Below are 19,048 nucleotides of genomic sequence, written 5' to 3' on the forward strand. Positions count from 1 at the left end.
ATGTCCCTCAGTTGAGGAATGGATACAGAAATTGTGGTACATTTACACAATGGAATGCTACTCAGCAATTAAAAACACGGAAACCATGAAATTTGCAGGCAAATAGTGGGATCTAGAAAAGATCATCCCGAGTGAGGTATCCCAGAAGCAGAAAGACACACATGGTATATACTCACTTATAAGTGGATATTAAACATATTATATAGGATAATCAAACTAAAATCTGTTCACCTAATGAAGCTGATCAAGAAGGAGCATCCTGGGTAAGATGCTCAATCCTTATTCAGAAAGGCAAAGGAGATGGACATTGGAAGAGGGAGAAGACAGGGAACAGGACAGGAGCCTATCACAGAGGGCCTCTGAAATACGCTACCCAGCAGGATATTAAAGCAGAGGCTGAGACTCATAGCCAAACTTTAGTCAGAGTGCAGGGAAACTTATGAAAGAAGTGGGAGGTAGAAAGACCTGGAGGGGACTAGAGCTCCACAAGGAGAGCAACAGAACCAAAAACTCTGGGCCCAGGGGTCTTTTCTGAGACTGATATTCCAACCAAGGACCATGTATGGAGATAACCTAGAACCCCTCCACCCATGTAGCCCATTGCAGCTCAGTGTCCAAGTGGGTTCCCTAGTAATGGGAACAGGGACTGTCTCTGACATGAACTCAGTAGCTGGCTTTTGATCACCTCTCCCTGAGGGGGGAACAACCTTACCAGGTCACAGAGGAATGCAGCCAATCCTGATGAGACCTGATGAGACTAGGGTCAGATGGAAGGGGAAGGGGACCTCCCTATCAGTGGACTTGGAGGGGGTGGGCAAAGGCGGAGAAGAGGAAGGGAGTGTGGGATTAGGAGGATAAGAGGGAGGGGGCTACAGCTGGGATACAAAGTGAATGAAATGTACTTAATAAAAAATAATAAAGAAAAAAGATTAAAATAATTATTTAATATAATATTGACCTAAGAATTAAACACTGTATTAGTTTTCTTAATCAATAGTTATTTGTATAATAAAGTAGAACCCAATTTTTATCTTTTTCTTAGTTATAGGAAAAAAGTGAGTTTCCATAAAAAAGAATTAACACAGCCTTTTCTTTCCCAGAATGCTAGATGAACTGAGAAGAAATACTTGATGTATTGACAGGAAATAAATGTTCATGTGTTTTCCTCACAGAAAGGGCTGGTAACATGTTGACTACAAGATCCTGGAATTTATAAAGATGAGCTATCTGGTTTTCTAAACCCAGAGTTTGCTTTGTGTGTGAATAATTGAGCAAATATGACTAACAAGATTATGCATGAAATCTCCTCATCTCCATATTCATCTGAAATATGGACATGGTTGTGGGGTGAACAGAGGAGTAAGTCTTTGCATGGAAGACTGAGACCCTAATGTCACACAGCTTAGATGGGACAATCATGAAGCCCAGAACACGGTAAAGGTTCAGTAAGCCACAACATTATTATTCTCATGTCTGCTCTGGAAAGATAACCCGCTGCTTACCAGCCCACTTCGATTGTTTCTGTCACACGCTCAAGTGGCCTGGCCTGACCTGGCTCCTGGATATCTTGGTAAACTGCATTCTTTTTATTTTCTCACATGCTCCCTGGAGGCAGCCTTATCCCTTGTTGTTATCAAAATTGCCACACACATGACTTATATCATGGTCTCACTGTTCTTGTCCCAAAGAGCCTTGGACCAGGACTTCGCTCAAGGGCCACAGAAAGATTTCCTGATATTTTGCATTAGGTACCGGCCATCTTTTCATTCTGATTTACTTTTATCCCCTTTATTTTCTTTATTATTTCTTTTATTCAAAATATATTTCTTTCATACAATATATTCTGATTATGATCTCACCTTTTAGGGCTATGTTTATCTACCTGCTCTACAGAGACACAAAGTTGGTATTTTTGTAATGTGCATTTTTCCATATTTTTGTCTTGGGAGATAGACATTTGATAAGAAAGAAGAAACAGAACAGATATTATTTTGTGGTTTAGAGTTAAAGAGATTTGTGTTCCAGATTAACTGGTGGCTGTATCTTGAATATCAGCCCCAACAGACAAACAAACAAACAGACAAACAGACAGACAGACAGACAGACAGGCAAGTATGCCTTCCCATTCCCTTTTTCTTTCTCCAGTTAAGATCTGGACAACATGAGGCCCAGTGCAGTTTCCATCTTTAAGTGTTTAATTTAGTAAAGCTATTGTAAAGCAAAGAAAAATGTATAAATAGTTGGTTAGATTCTCTTGATAGCAACTTCACAAAGTGGGCAGTGTCCTTCCAAGACTAGTCTGTACAAACACTGCCCTTCCTTCTCAGTACTATATGAGAGCATTTTTGTCCCAAACCCCAGTGAGAAAGCCACAGGGACAGGGCAGATGCCACACAAGATGAGGGCTCCAGTTTCTCTTCTAACTAGCTGGGAAGTCCTGGGATGAACTTGAAGTGGTTCTCCACAGGTAAATGATCACTTGTTTTCATTACGGAAACATTCTCTAAGTATATTACTCAAAATTTATAACTACAAAAGGAAAATGACTGATCTATTCTCTTACCACCATATCCACATTTAGAATTAATACCATCAGTCTATTTTTCCTAAGTCATAATCAGGTTTTTTTCTTTAAGACCCTCCCCCTCATTCCACAGAACCATAAATTTGAAAAGGCCAAGAATGAAAGCTGTTTCATAGTAATATAACTGACCACAATAGAAGATCATGTGCACCGAGAAAGTTAAACCAAAGCAGTAGGGCCGTGAACAATACAGCAGATAAATGGTGAGGCATTAAGATAATGGAATATCACACAGCAAGGAACTGAAACAGACTGTACATGAAAACATGGCTAAATGTTACAAAAATAATGTGAGCCAAAGAAGCCATGTATTAGGAAATATATACTGTGATGCTGTATTTATAATATGAAGTAGGTAACTTAATTAGTAGCATTAGAAGTGAGAAAGGTTAGCTTTGGAAAGACAGAAAGTGAGGAGGAGTTCTGGGTGATCATAACTTCTATGAGAAATGTGTGCAGTAACTTCATGTGGGCTCCTTGGGAGACACATGCCTGAACTGTGTAATTATGTTCTCCATGTCTGCTTTATGTATGTCATACTTTAAGCTCTAACTCGTGTTACAAAATGCTAGGACAATGTTGAGTCTACCTGAAAATGATGAAGGGGAAAATGGGGGTCTTTCTTTCTTCCTGATTATTCATTTTGATTTCATTTGTCTGCAGGGCTCCCAGACCACTCAGGGATTCTGAGGTTGACATAAGCCTCTAAGCAACTTATTGACATAGTCCTTTACCTGAGTTCGTCCCTTTCTAATAGCTAATCCTTAATGTGGAGGTGATAATCTCATTTGTGGTAATAACTTAATTTATCATTCCTTGCATGTTATATACTTGGAGACATTGAAAGATGCTGCTGCAAGAGTAGGTGGCAATTTGGGAAGATGTGCTCGGATGGGCTTGTTGGAGGGAAAGCTAAAAAAAAAAAAAAAACAAGAAACAAAAACCCGTGAACCACCTGAAATACTTAAAATATGAAAAAAACCAAAAACAACAAAACAGCCAGGCATGGTGGCACACACCTGTAATTCTAGCACTCTGCTGTGTTACACAGGGATACTCTGTCTTGAGAAAGAAAACAAAACAAACAAAACAAACAAAAAAACCAAAAACCAACCAAACAACCAAACAAAACAATAAAAGAAAATAAGTATTACCTTTAAGTGGGAAAAACAACCATTACATTAAATGGCCCTATTTTGGGCTATATAAAGAGATATGTTGAATTAAATCATTCCTAGTGTTCCTTCTTCCTCAGTAGATCGATGATTATTTTCACTAAAGTCAAACATATTCAAACTCTAGCTCATCTCTACATTTTTCCCTTCCTGAAGGGAATTCTAGGCAGAGACCAGGTTCCCTTACCGTCCAGCTATCAGGAGCTCTCTCTCTGATGCCTTCTTCCGAATCTTGGTGTAGAGATCTATGGTGAAGAGCGTGCTGGCACTGTTGAAGATGGAGGTCAGGGAGCTCATCAGAGAGGCCACCATGGCTGAGAGCATCAGGCCTCGAAGTCCTAGGGTGAGGAGAGGGTTCAAACTGTGGTTAGAAGGGATGTCCTAGTGTCTGAGTGCCAGGCTAAAAGTAAGGAGTTTCTCCAAGACAATGGTTCTGTCTGGAGCATTGATTATGTCAGCTGATACCAATAATACACATATAATAGAAATGCATGTGGAGCTCCATGCATAATTCCTGGTGATCTCAAAATTACCCAATGGGGAATTTAGTCTCAAATACAAATTCAGATGACATCTTCAGGAACCTACTTTTAGAATAGAATAAACCATACGTATCATGTCATCTTTCCTTGTGATGATTTCCTCTACACGCAAAGGTTTAGTGGAAAAGTCTAGTTAGTGGTTCTGTTGCTTTTAGAGAGGAAAGGCCAAGAGTTTTAAATCTTAATAGGAGCCTGATGCTCTAATTCCCTTTGGCCCTACATCTTCTAGAACAGAGGGTGTGGGAATGTGGTGTCAGATCTGCAGGCTATGTTCCCTTCATTCTGAAAATGCTCCTGTGTGTCAGGATGCAAAGCCATCAAGTGTTAACCAAGTGTTAACCAGAGCTCTCTACCTTGATCTGCTTCTGTTCACCACAATCACTCCCCAGCATCTTAATCATTTACCTTCTTCACATGCGCAACTATTTTATGTCTCAGGAAACTGAAATGTGAATTCTAAATGGTAGGGGGATTTATATTTGTGACTTCATCAATGTTTCTGGGCACCCAAGCCAATGTCTGGGACCTAACACACTCAATAAGTGATTACAAATTGGATTGATTGAGATCAAAGATCTGAGCGTCACTGGCCCATAATTAACCTCTACTCCATTGGATATATAGGTTTGTGGTTAAACAATGCTTTTTATTAGCAAAGAGACAATGCAAACATTCTTAATTTTCATCAAAGCATCTTGATCCTAAAGAGTTAAGATTCTTCTAACAGAAAACACCTGGTCCATCTCTGGAATGTCTAGGCTCAGAATATGGTTTGGCAACATATGAGAGCTGCCTAAAAAATGTCTGTGGAGGCTGCGTGAGCCCAGGCATTTACTTACCCATGGGCATCAGTTTCAGCACCAGCGTCGGGTAGGCATAGTTAGTGCAGCCAACATCAACACCACACTGCTTTACACACTCAGAAGGCACAACGCAGGCCACCATATCTGGGGAGATATCCAGAGGGGAGTTCAGTGAGCAAAACTCAAGCAGGCACAGTTTGCAACCATTGGACAAAGAGGTGAGCCCATGGGTGGGAGGAAAGACACTTGCTTGGAAATAGAGATACATTTTTGATTTCTATGTCAAAGAAATGGTACCTCTTTACCCAAAATATGAAACTGTCACTGTATCATTTTCATAGATCCAGAGGGACTGACCCAACAGGCAGGACTGTCCTTTAGCTATGACCCAGCTAGAGCTTTGGAGCATGAGGAAGGAGCTGATCATCGTCCAGCATTCCATGGAGACCCACTGCCAGGGAAGCACCTTTCGAGCTTAACTCTCTCTCCTCTGCTCCAAATCTAGTCCCCTTATCTCATCCCCAGCCCCATAGTGTTCCACCTGCCTTGTCCCATCTCTGGTGGATCTTAATGCCTTCCTCACTACTCTATCCCTTTGTCTCAGCCATCAAATCTGGAGGCTAGAAACCTGCTGGCCATGAAGGCCAATGAGTCATGGACAACCTTCACTCCCCCTCCTCTGCTCCATGTCTAATCTCCCCTCCCATCCTTAACTCTGTAGCAGACCAACTGTTCCAGTCTGGCCTCTCTCTCTCCCCTCATTCTCAGGGGAATATATAGATCCTGGGGGCACATTCTGCTATCCTCCCTCCAGTAGACCCCCTCAGCCTCCCCTTCCAGTGTATTTCCATTCTCTGTCATGTTCCATTCTGCCCAGAGCCTCAGTGGCCACACCTGTCAGGATCTAAGAAGCACCCCCTACCAGGCAACCCACAGCCACCACATTTTCCTCAAAAGAAGTGATGGCGACAGAAACCAAGGAACAAAACACCCACCTAACAAAGACAGGAGCAGATATTAGCATCAAGAATTGTAATAATCTTTATCTCAGATGTCTAGATACCACCATAAAAATAATAACAGCCAGGGTGGTCTCTCTACTGGAGACCAGAAACTCCACTGTTCCAGACCCTGAAAAAGCAATATAGCTTTTTGAATATGAACTTTATGAATATGTTAGAGATCCTTTAAAAAGATATGAGTAAATCTATTAATGAAATCTATGAACACACACACACACAAACCCAGTGGAAGGAAATGAAGGAAATAGTTCAAGACCTTATTGTGGAAATTTAATCAAGAAGAAAATACAAAGTGAGGGAATCTGGAAATGAAAAATTTAGGAACTTGAACAGGAATATCAGAGGCAAGGTTCACTGACAGAATACAAAAGATGGAAGAGAGAATCTCAGGCATTGAAGACAAGACAGAAGAAATGGATATGTTGGGAAGGGAAAATATTAAATCTCAAATATATGTTATATACAAATATATTATATTTTGATATAATATATTTTATTTAAAATATAAAATATTTTATATTATGATATATGTATATATCCAGGTACAAAACATATAAGAAATTTAGAAAACAGTGTATACTGGCTAGTTTTATGTCAACTTGGCACAAGCTAGAATCTGAGAGGATGGAACCTCAGGTGAGAAAATGCCTCCATGAGATCCAGCTGTACAAACATAGTTGAGCAAGTATCCTGTAGCAAGGTGGAAAAATCTTTTGGGTATTTGCCCAGGAGTAAGTGGTATAACTGTATCTTGAGGTAGATCTATTCCCAATTTACTGAGAAACCTCCAGATTGATTTCCATAGTGGTTGTACAAGTTTTCCCTCCCACCAGCAATGGAGGAGTGTCCCCCTTGTTACACATCCTCTCCAGCATGCGCTTTCACTTGAGTTTTTGATCTTAGCCATTCTGACGGGTGTAAGATGGAATCTCAGTGTCAGTCATTTTGATTTGCATTTCCCTGATGACTAAGGACACTGAACATTTCTTTAAGTGTTTCTCTGCTATTTGAGATTCCTCTTTTGAGAATTCTCTGTTTACGTCTGTACCCCCTTTTTTAATTGGGTTATTTGGTTTGTTGGTGTTTAATTTCTTGAGTTCTTTATATATTTTGGATATTAGCCCTCTGTCAGATGTAGGGCTGATGAAGATCTTTTCCCAATTGGTAGGCTATTGTTTTGTTCTATTGAAAGTGTCCTTTGCCTTATAGAAGCTTTTCAATTTCATGAGGTCCCATTTATTAATTATTGATTTTAGAACCTGAGCTGCTGGTATTCTATTCAGGAAGTTGTCTCCTGTGTCAATGAGTTGAAGGCTGAGCCTTACTTTTTCTTCTAATAGATTTAGTATATCTGGTTTTGTATTGAGTTCTTTGATCTATAGCCAGAAACTGGAAACATCCAAGATGCCCCTCAACTGAAGAATGGATAAAGAAAATGTGGTACATTTACACAAGGGAATGCTACTCAGCTATTAAAAACAAGGAAACCATGAACTTTGCAGGCAAATGATGGAATTAGAAAAGATCATCCTGAGTGAGGTAATTGAGACCCAGAAAGACACACTTGGTATATATTCACTTATTAACCTGTATAGTACAGGATAACCATACTACAATCCACAGACCCAAAGAAACCAAGGGGGGCCCAAGGAAACAGAACAGGAAATATAATAGGCATCCCAAGTAGATGGAGGGAGGGAACTGAATGGGAGAGGCGGTGGGGAGATAACAGGGATGGGAATTATGTGGGTATAGAGAGAGGGAGGAGGAAGGGGTTGGGGGAAGAACTGGGAGAAAGAATAGAAATCAGTAGGGGAGCCATCTTTGGGACAGGGGAGGTTTCTGGAAGTCTATGGGGGTGACTGTACCTGAGACTCCAAGCAGTGGGTATTAAGGAGCAAGAAGTTGGCACCTCCTGCAGCCAGGTGGGACTCCCAGCAAAGGGAAGGGGACACCAACCCACCCATAAAACCTTCAACCCAAAATGTGTCTTGTCTACAAGAAGTGTAGGGACAAGGATGAAACAGAGATTGAGGGAATGACAAACCAGTGACTGGCCCAGCTTGAGACCCACCCCACGGGATTGGGCCAACCCCCGTCACTATTAATGATACTCTTCTATGCTTGCAGACACTAGTCTAGCATAACTGTCTTCTGAGAGGGCTTCATCTGGCAGCTGATGGAGACAGATGCAGAGACCTACGGCCAAGCAATGGGCCGAGCTAGAAGAGTGATGTGGAATAGTGGGAGGAAAGATAGAGAGCCAGAGGTGTCAAGGACACCACAAGAAGATCTACAGAGTAATCTAACCTGGGCCCATAGGGGCTCACAGAGTCTGAACCACCAACCAAAGAGCATGGACTGAACCTAGAACCCCTACATATATGTAGCTGATGTGCAGCTTGGTCATCATATAGGTCCCCTAACAGTAGGAGGTAGGGGCTGTTTCTGACTCTGTTGCCTTCCATTAGCTCCCTTTCCCCTAACAGGGATGCCTTGTCACTCCCCTGTGAAGGAGGATATGCTTAGTCCTACTTGAGATTTGAGATATCAGGATCGATTGGTAACACTTGAGGGCCTCCTCTTCTCTGGGAGGAAGGAGAGGGGAGAATGGGAGCAGGGAGTATGGGGTGGGACAGGGAGGAGAGAAAGGATGAGGCTGGGATAGGGTTGTAAAGTGATTAAATAAATAAATAAATAAATCAAGCTATAGATAATTAACTAGTGATTAATTGGGTGGAGGGGACAGCCTATTGTGGGTAGTGTCATCCCTGGGCATGTGGTCCTGGGTTCTATAAGAAAGTAGGTTAAACCAGGTGTGGTGGTGCATGCCTTTAATCCCAGTACTTGGGAGGCAGAAGCAAACAGATCTCTGTGAATTTGAGGACAGCCTGGTCTACAATGTGAGTTCCAAGATAGCCAGGGCAGTTAACAGAGGAATCTTGCCTGGAAAAAACAACAAAACAAAACAAAAAACAAACAAAAAAAAGAAAGAAAGGAAGAAAGAAAGAAAGGAGGAAAGGAAGAAAGAAAAAGAAAGAAAGAAAGAAAGAAAGAATGAAAGAAAGAAAGAAAGAAAGAAAGAAAGGAGGAAAGAAAGAAGCAAAGGAGGAAAGAAGGAAGGAAGCAGGCTAAGCAAGCCAGGGGAAGCAAGCCAGTCATATGGCCTCTGCAGCAGCTCCTGGGTCCAGGTTCTTGCCTTGTTTGAATACCTGACCTGACTTCCTTTGATGATGAACTGTGATGTGGAAACATACACCGAATGAACCCTTTACTCTCCAAGTTGCTTTGAGAGGTGTTTCACTACAGCAATAATAATCCTCACTAAGACACTATGAAAAGATCAAATCTACTAACAATAGGAATAGAGAAAGAAGACACCCAGGTCCATAGCACAGAAAACACTTTCAACAAAATTGTAGAAGAAAATTTCCCCAACCTAAAGAAGGAGGTGCTTATCAAGGTACAAGAAGAATACAGAACAGCAGATAGACCACAAAATTAATTCCCCATGATACATAATCAAAACACTAAATGTACAGAACAAAGAATGTTAAAAAGAGAAAAAGACCAAACAATATATAAAGGCAGACCTATTAAAACAACACCGACTTTTCAGTGGAGACTAAAATTCAGAAGGGCTTGGGCATATCTTCTACAAACTCTGAAGAGACCACTCGGACTACTATACTCAGCAAAATGTTCAAACACAATTGATGGAGAAAGAAAAACATCTCACACTAAAACCAAATTTAAGCAGTATCTGTCTAAAACCCAGCTGTACAGAAGGTACTAGAATGGAAACTTCAACTTGAAGGGGTTAAGCACACCTAAGAAAACACAAAAAATAATAGGTTTGCTATAATAAACTCAAGTGAAATTTTAAAGTTGTTTTATACTGTTCTACTATATTGTTGATTTTAAAACTCATAACTGAGGGGTTGCTACCTGAGTATGGGATTTTATCAATACTCTAAATTAAGATCTATTAACTTTGGTGGCATTTACTTATTTATGTTAAAATTTGGTCATTGTACTGTATCTTTACTATCAAAAAATTAAAATATGCTTAGTCTTATTTTCTAAAGAATGGTATTATTATTAATCTATAGTATAGACTTAGACTTTTATAAGCTATAAATGTTTTATATAGTAAATCATACATGAAACAGTTGTGCTCTCACTTTAATAGACTATATTTATGACTTTTAAAGCTGCAACTTACCCGGGACAAAACCTAAAGTCCTTATATTTGATGGTTAACAAATGTAAGTTAATAGTCAGTCATCTCATAGATGATCAAGTCCTCTAACATGTCCAAAAATATATTTATAGTCCTACAGATGCAAACATGGTCTCACTGCCATCTTTAATAATAGCTGAGGATGGTCTTTGAGTACCCATACAGGAGTTGGTAAAAATAATAAGACAGGAGCCTTCCTGACAGCCTCATCTACAGCAAAAACTATGCTCCAGACCTTGGCTGATGCTCTGAGGCTGTTGGCATTACCACACAGAAAATAAGAGGTCTACAATGCCCATACCACTGGGATATAGCCAAAAGTCAATTCTGCCAGGTGACTGTTTCAAATGCAGCTGAAGGGACACTGGTCCCTCAGCTGCCTCAACAAGCCATGGCTGCCTGCTGGCAGACTGGCCTTGGAAGTCAAAATGCTCCCATGTAGGCTTGTCCTCTGTGCCCAGCCATGGAGGCTCAGCCAGAACAAGAGCCATAGACACTTCCATGCTTCCAGCTTCTTGGCCTGGCAGAAGAAAAACAGCTCCTTGTTTCAGTGACCTCCACCACCCTTGCCCTGCCCAGGGTAACATTGCAGGTCTGTTTTGGCCTCACACTGGGGTCCTACGGACAAGTTGCCAGCTACTGTGTTGGGAGACTTCAGATGCCTTCTCAGTTCTCTTCATATGCAGGAGACCAGGCCTTAAGCCTCAGCCCTAGAGTTGCTATTGTCAGGCCTAGACACTATGCCTTGTTGCCAGACTCAAGAAACAGGCCTGAATAGAACCTTTTACCATCCCTTTAGCTAAAGGACAACAAATGTTCATAGCAGTCTCACCTATGTCTCATGGTAAATAACTAGATACAAAAGCCTAAAAAATGTTGCTTGAGGGTCTAAGAAAGTGTCTTAAGGTTGGTAAATGCAAGTTATAAAGGTTGCAAGGTCTAAGTTGATTTAAGGTATCCTAAATAGGTAAAAAGGCTTAATAGTTCCTCCTGTTGCTATGCTACTGTTATATTAACTGCCCAGAGCTTTGACCTTTATCAATAGAGTTCTGGTTTATTAATCTAGCTCTAATACAAAAACATTTCACTATACCACCCACTCTCATGGTTCGAAGCTCAAGATTTTAAATCTCCATAATGTGTGCTTATACTAAAGGGTAAGATCAAGTGAGCTTCCCCTTTTACTCCACTAAAGGCTTCTGCCTTTACAGAGCTCAAAGAATGCTTATGCTGTTAACACAAATGTGTATGTCCATTGCCTTTTCTATAATGTATATTTCAGTGCAGGTTACAATTGTGATGCTAACATGCCTAAAGTTTTATCGCATTCGTAAAACTTAAAAGTAATTCTTGGAAGCTGCAGGAAATCCACCTGAATCCACCTCTTAGGTCAGTTGGGCTCCAGATAAGTACTTTACCTATTCCCTGTCTCAGAGGGTGGGTTCCTGGTTTTGGGACTTCCCTTTCCTGGCTACTTGATTGCTACCTCCTACATGAAACACTGGCTAGGTTGGTGAGTTCCCGTCATTGGTCAGCATAAGCTCCTCTCTTGGTAGGGGAAGATTATCTGTTGAGTGTCAGGCAACTTCCTAGTACCTTTTGAGACAGAGGAACCCCCAACCATGGTTTTCACTGGCCACGGTTGACCTTTTTTGCTGACCTCCATTTAGGACTTCCTCTTTCTCTTGGGTGAGATTCTCTCCTCATGCTCGTGTATGAAAATCCTAGTGCTAGGTAAACCATGTCTCCTAAGGGCGCTGTACAATGACCCAGGACAAGCAGCTCCAGGTTCTCCCAACATTCCTCGGTCCCTATGGCTGGCAACTCTCTACTGGCAACCCTCTCCCCTGATCTTTCCAGGGCAGGGACTTCCCCTCCTCCTCTTGACCAAGTAATCTAGACATATTGTTGCTATTATTTTTTTTCTCTCTTACTTTTTTGCATGGCAACCAAGAGCTGCTTCCAATAACCTAAATTTATATAGTTCAACTTGCCTTACATGAGAAGCAGCCCAAGCCCCTCATTTTTTAATTATAGAAAAAGGGAAGAATGTTAGTATTTAGGCAGCCTTCCTCTGGGTTGCCTAGCAACCTATGATGTCATCCTGTGTTGCCCGCCAGGTAGCCACACCTGGCAGGCACCTGGCAGGCATGGTAACATTGCTCCTTAAAAGAACCAACCCGTCACTTGGTGGCTTTCTTGCCCTCTCTCTTGCTGTCTTACCCTCTTGCCCTCTTGCCCTCTCCCCTTTCTCTGTCGGGGTGTTCCCTCCCTTTTCCCATCATGTCTCACCCTCTCCTCTCTCTCTTCATCTCCAGCCAATAAACCTCTTTCATATAAAATCTGCTGTGCACATCATCATTTTATTTGGTCCTAACAGAAAGAATAATCAGAATATATTGTATAAAAAAATCTATTTTCAATAAAATAAAAAAGAAAAAACCCAAATGTGCAGTTACCCTCAGACGAATCGGAAATTAATGTTTTCATGGGCACCAGATTCCAGGACAGAGGAAATGGATTCAAACCCATCTGTTTCAGAGATCCAAGAAGCAGGTCCATTTGTGTACTTTCCCACACTCAACACCAGCATCTCACCAGTTCATCCCTGAGAAACCCTACCACACCCCACAGTGCCCTTCTACCACAGTCTCTAAACCTCTGAAAACAGGACTCACTGTTTCAAATGTCTCCAAAGACATAAGCAGGCAATAAAGGACTAAGAAAACAGCATCAAGTATGCCAAACTGATTTTCATGTATGTGACACCCCTGTAAAAGCTATTTTCTCAACCTGGATTTCTCCCTGGAATAGGTTTTCTGTTTTACTAACGTTTTGCTATAGCTTAAAACTACTTGGGGTTGGAGAAATGGCTCAGCAGTCAAGAAAGAGCACTTGCTGTTCTTGGGAGGACTTGGGTTTGGTTCCCAGCATCCACATGGCAGTTCACAGCCACCCATACCTCAAGTTGCAGAGGCCCTGATGCCATCTGTGAGCACTAGGCATGCATGTGATACATAGACATACATGTAGGCAAAACATCCAAATGCAAAAAAATAAATCTTTTTTAAAAATGAGAATTCTTTAAAACACTTATAAGAATTCAAGCGTAAAATGAAGATTATTGTGCCTGTGGCTTGCCTGTGTACAGAATGCGGCTGATCATCCCTGGCATCACCATGAAGAATAAGGGCAGCAGCTTCAGGTAGCCACACACTATGCAGGCCGCCTTCACATGAGACATGTTCTTGCCACACAAGCAGCGCTGTACAATGACCTGCCGGGAAAACAGCAGAGTAGTGAGACAATCAGAAAATGATGTCTGAGCTGTCTTTCGCGGTTTAAAACTGCAATAAGAAATGATGGTGTTGGTGGAAACTAATAGGCTCTGGAGGAAGACTATGATTTGAAGTACCATTTAGTTTGTATACTCTGTGGCTTCATTCCTCAAGCAGGGTTATCCCTTTCATAGTATTCTGATTATGACCAATGTACATAAGACTCTTGGTATATGGAAGTCAATACATATTAGCTACAGTCAAAATATGTTTAAAATCTGCTGGAGAGATGCCTCAGTGGGTAGGAGCACTTTCTGTGAAATCACAAGGATGCAGCCTGGGCAGGGTGGCATGTGTCTGTATTCCCAGTGCTCTTCTAACTAGTGGGGGACAGAGATGGGAAAATCCTTGGAAACTTGATGGTGAGCTACTATGAAGCAGTGACCAAGAGACCCAGTGTCAAACAAGATTGAATGTGAGGTCTGACACCTGTGGTTGTCCTCTAACTTCTCCAGGTGCATCATGACAAGTATGGCTTGTACTCACAGGAACGCATAGAGTATCCAGACTGTAAAATAACAGTGGCAGGCCCTAGGAGTAGTAATACTGCCCTAGGTTGGGTTTTAAGCTGTGGATTTAATATTGTGGGCGTCATCAGGACCTTCCTATTGTTATAAGGTATTTGCCTCTTTGGTTAGTCATCCTTGTTGCTATAAAAACAATAGTCAGGGAGTGAGCACTGAGCATTCAGGTAGATAATTTTCAGAATGTTCTGAGACACTTAGCTATGAATCATATTAGGAATGATGTTCCTCAGAGAAGAATACATGTAATTTTAAATTCCTACTTGAATTATGAAAATCTCTTAAGAATTATGTAGAACATTAGGACCTATAAAACAATTTTATTTGCTAGATAGGTCCTCTATTACTGAACTATATCCCAAGTTCCTCATAAGAATCATGAATTTTTGATATTTTTCTTCTAAAACATTGTCAAAAACAGGAGTGCTTTCCTCTGATTAGTTTCCTTTAGTTATGATTTCTCTTGCTATGAAAAATAATCACAACCAAAACCAATTTGGAGAGTGTTAGGATTTTGGAACAAAACCTGCTTCTGGGTTGCCTAGAAAAAAACTTATGATGTCATCATGTGTCACTGGCCAGGTGGCCACATCTGGAAGGCGTGGTTACCTTGCCCCTTAAAAGGACAACCTGACACTTGGTCTTTCTCTTGCTCTTTTGGTCCTTTCTTTATCGGGGAGCCCCCTCTCTCTTTTTTCCTTTCTCTCTCTTTCCCCCTCTTTCTTTCTTTCCCCCATCATGCCCTGCTCTCCCTTCTCTCTTTTTCTCCATATCCACCCAATAAACCTCTTTTATATATAAGATCTGTCATATGCCTCATTGTCTTTATTTAATTAATTTTGTCCCATAACCTTACAGAGAGGAAATGATTTATTTCCCCTTACAGTTTATAAACTCATCACTGAGGAAAACCAGGAAAGAGATTCAGGAACCCAGAGGCAAGAACTGGAGCAGAGGCTTACTGTCTTGAGCCTCATGGTTTGCCCAGCCTGCTTCTTAACACACCCAGGACCATCGTCCCAGAGGCAGCACTGCCCACAGTGAAGTGGAATTTCCCATATCAATCCTCAATCAAGAAAATGTACCACAGGCTTTTCCACAGGACAACCTCATCGGGCATTTTTTCAGCCGAGGTTCACTCTTCTAAAACGACTCTAGCTTGTGTCAAGTTGACGTAAGCCTATCCAGCAAAACTGACTCATATTCAACTTGCCACACAAACCATCACTGTTAAACTATAACCTTTCTTCTCTTGTTCATCACGGAGATCTCATATTAATATTAGTATCAAAATATTAAAAATTCCAACTTTGAAAAGTTCCACAGCCTTTAAAAATTCAAACATTTGAAAAGTCTGGTTTCTTAAAAAAAAATTAAAGTCTTTTTCCTTATATATATATATTTTTTTAAATTGAAAGTTAATTTTTTAAATGTATAATCTAATTATGGTTTCTCTTCCCCCAACACCTCCCAGATCCTCCTCAAAGTTGAAAATTTCTCTAAAATATCCAAAGTCTTTCTAAAATTTCAAAGTCTCTAGATTGTGGGATGCTGAAAACTCAAAAGTAACTATGTAGTTATCAGAAGTGGGAATAATCGAAGTCACGATCAGACCAAAATAAAACTAAGAGTCAGGAGTATAACCAGTTCAGTGCTTGATGATGAAAGACCAAAGAATTAAAAATTAGTCTTTTGGGTTATTGGATTAAAGTTTAAAGCACAAGCCTGTACAAAGACCAGACACTTCGAGACATGTCCAGCCACAGCTGGGGAGGAACCAGCCTTGCTGCATTCTTTCCTGCCCACCAGAGATACAGTTGCTAGGAAACAGGCCCAGATCACCCCTCTCCCCTAGTGACAGCCAAAGGAAGCCAGACCATTAATGGTTTTGATGGCTTCCCACAGCCAATCAGTTTAAAATGCAATATCCGCTTTTGTGTTTCAACCAACAGCTTGCCAGGCTAGAATTCCCCTGCATTGGGTGTGCTGGCAGGGACTGGGATCTATAAATCATCCTCCTACCCTGAGCTCAGGGCTCTACTCAACCACTGCATTGGTGAGGGTACGGCCCCAGCTGAGCTTTTAATAGAAAGACCCTCCTGCATTTGCATCAGAATTGGTTTCTTGGTGGTCTTTGGGGTCCAAGAGACTTGGGCATAATAATGCCTGGGACCCATTCCTCATCCTCTGAGCTCCAAATGGCTTTGGCAGCAGCTCCTCCCTGGATCTGACCCTGGAAGCACAAGTCTCCTAAGCTCAGGCAGGTTACACTCCTGCTTCTGTCCTCCATGATCATCTTGTGATGCTGGCATCACCAAAATGCTGGCCTTTCCACTGCAACTGACCTGCACTTTCACCAGTATCATGTCCTGGCCCCTGTTAGGGGGCTCTTACTTTGCCACATCATACCAAGCCTCCACTTCTTCCCATGCCCCTCTTAACCCAGAGGCTTCTAGTGTAACTAAGGCTGCACTTTTACCAATAGCTTTTCCTAGGCTCTCACACAGCGAGCTTCAGTGTCTCTCCACGAGCCTTTCATGCCTTCAAAATCAGTGTTATTTGGAAAACTAGTACACGTTACTAAGTTTGGCTGCCAGAAATAGGGACAGCCTTGGTTGCCTTTGGTCCACAGCTTCTGTGGGCTGACCCTAAAGAAAGACTTCCTGGAAGATATCGCCTCATTAATGCTGGTTGCTCCTTAATCACAGCTGATTTCTCAGCCCCAGCTGACCAGCACCTATTGTCCTAGTAAAGCTTTCATTTCAATGGTTCTAAAATAAATATAACTAATGGCTCTGACGGAGTCCTTGAAGGACTCTCAAACTTCCCTCTGAACCTCATAAGGCAAGCCTCCATTGTCTGCCCTTCTCACCACATTCTTGTCTTCTCAGCTCCCACAGACCAGTCCACAGAGCCTGAGCATTCAGTGCTTTCCAGCCCATGGTTCAAATACAACACATTCCTCCCCAAAACAATGGTCAGGTCTGTCACAGCAACACACCATGATCCAGCACCAATTTCTGTCTTAGTTAGGGTTTCTATTGCCATGATAAAGCACCACCATGACCAAAAGCAACTCGGGGGGGAAAGGTTTTGCTTTATCTTATAGCTTTTAAGTCCATCACTGGAGGATTCCAGAGCAGGAGCTCGGGGCTCCTGGAAGCAGGAACTGAAGCAGAGGCCATGAAGGACTTCTTACTGGCTTGCTCAGCCTGCTTTCGTTCTAAAACTGGACTGAACAAAGGTGGGGTGTGCAAGCATTTATTTCTCGTGAGGTCTAAGGTCGTGTCTGTGCTTATGGTTCACAGACCACTCTTTCTGTGCAGGAATGGTGATAAATAGCAAAGCGCTTAGTTCCAGGAACCTGCTGTGCTTGTTTCTGAGGGACATGATGCAGGGCAGGGTGTGGTCCCAGGCAGCTGTTCCTCATGAGTCTTGTAGAAATGTTTGGATTTGAAAATGGTGCTTGTGTGTACAAGCTAAAACCTAGTGCTTTTTTAATGAGATGAGAAGGAGCAACATAAGTTCTCTCTCTCTCATGAATGCATGCATACATGCACTCTTACTCACCTGGTCTGTGCACCAGTACCACATGGCTGTAATAACCATTCCAAATGCGGTTCCTGGCCAGGGAATGTCTCCGGTGACAGCATCTCTGAAAATATGGAAGGAGTCTGCCTGAGGAGTGTAGCACCTGGGGTTGATGGTCAGGTTGTCCCCCTCCACCACAGATGGAATGGCATTCATGTACTTCTCTGTAAAATTTTCATACCCTCCAACTTCAACAAATGCTGCAAAAGCATCAGAGAAATAAAATGTCTCCTGTGCACCGCAGACAGCTGCTGTTTCTGATTATCCCCTGAAGTGGAGTCCACTCAAACTTTCAGGGACCTTCTGTCTTGGTCCACGCCTTTCTGCTTTCTCCACTGGTAACAGGTCAAATTTCACAAAGCTTATAGAGCGAATAATTATTTCACTTTTTATTATGATAGTCTTCAATATTTTTGTTTACTATCTAGAATTGTGATAAACACTGAAAATGTTAAGCAGCAGGCTGACCCTGGTGTCTTACAACCGTGCAGAGCAGAAACAAACCTGACAGGAAGTTTTCAGAGCAATCCCAGTGGAATTAGCCACTAGGAATCTCTACTTTTTTGAAAGGAACAGAAAGCAATGGCCTTCAAACCTTATACACAGTCTAGTTTCTGGTGCCACACTATATTTAACTAATGTATATACGATATATACTATAACATATATTATATCTGTGGTAAAAGAAAGAGAATTAGGGGCAGCAAGTTAGATGAGAAGAAATGGTGAGAGAGAGACCATTGTGGGTCTGGAATGGCTAGTCATATCAACAATACTTGATATGAGAAAGATAAGCCAGTATACCTGGAGATACTGAGTATAAGTTCAGATGATGCAAAATTTATCAGAATAGTGAGGCCTGGAGAAACTATTCTTGCATCACATCACTAAGTTCATTATACAAAGGCCAAGCAAGGAACAAGAAGAGAACAGAAATTTTGGATAACGGTGCATAATGTACACAGAGAACTGTTTCTGACACTTGTCTCCAGGAGAGCAGTGTACAGTGGAAAACATTTGCCATGCATGATGGGATTGTTTGAATTTCTGTTGTTTAAGACAGGGAGCCAAAGCCATTTGAAACACAGCTGGGTAGATGAACTGAATTTAATTTGACAGCCATGTGGTCAATGTGGTGTCCAGACTGGGCTGATGTCACTATACCAGCAGGATTTTTTTTTTTTCAGTTTTTGCTTCATACACTTCATACTATGAGTGGATACACA

At 41.6% G+C, this 19,048-nt stretch overlaps 1 protein-coding gene across 1 annotated transcript in view; it reads right to left on the reverse strand.

The window, feature by feature from the left end:
• LOC110561766 (solute carrier family 5 member 4) overlaps window positions 1-19,048 on the reverse strand; it is a 52,063-nt gene that overhangs the window by 16,495 nt on the left and 16,520 nt on the right. Inside the window, exons 8-11 of the mRNA XM_060369341.1 lie at window positions 17,802-18,022; window positions 13,511-13,646; window positions 5,141-5,248; window positions 3,947-4,097 (exon numbers count right to left, since the gene is read on the reverse strand). Of these exons, the coding sequence (XP_060225324.1) occupies window positions 3,947-4,097; window positions 5,141-5,248; window positions 13,511-13,646; window positions 17,802-18,022 (616 nt within the window). The remainder of the gene's footprint in view (window positions 1-3,946; window positions 4,098-5,140; window positions 5,249-13,510; window positions 13,647-17,801; window positions 18,023-19,048) is intronic.

Source organism: Meriones unguiculatus, chromosome 16, assembly GCF_030254825.1.
Source record: "Meriones unguiculatus strain TT.TT164.6M chromosome 16, Bangor_MerUng_6.1, whole genome shotgun sequence".
NCBI classification, from domain to species: Eukaryota; Metazoa; Chordata; class Mammalia; order Rodentia; family Muridae; genus Meriones; species Meriones unguiculatus.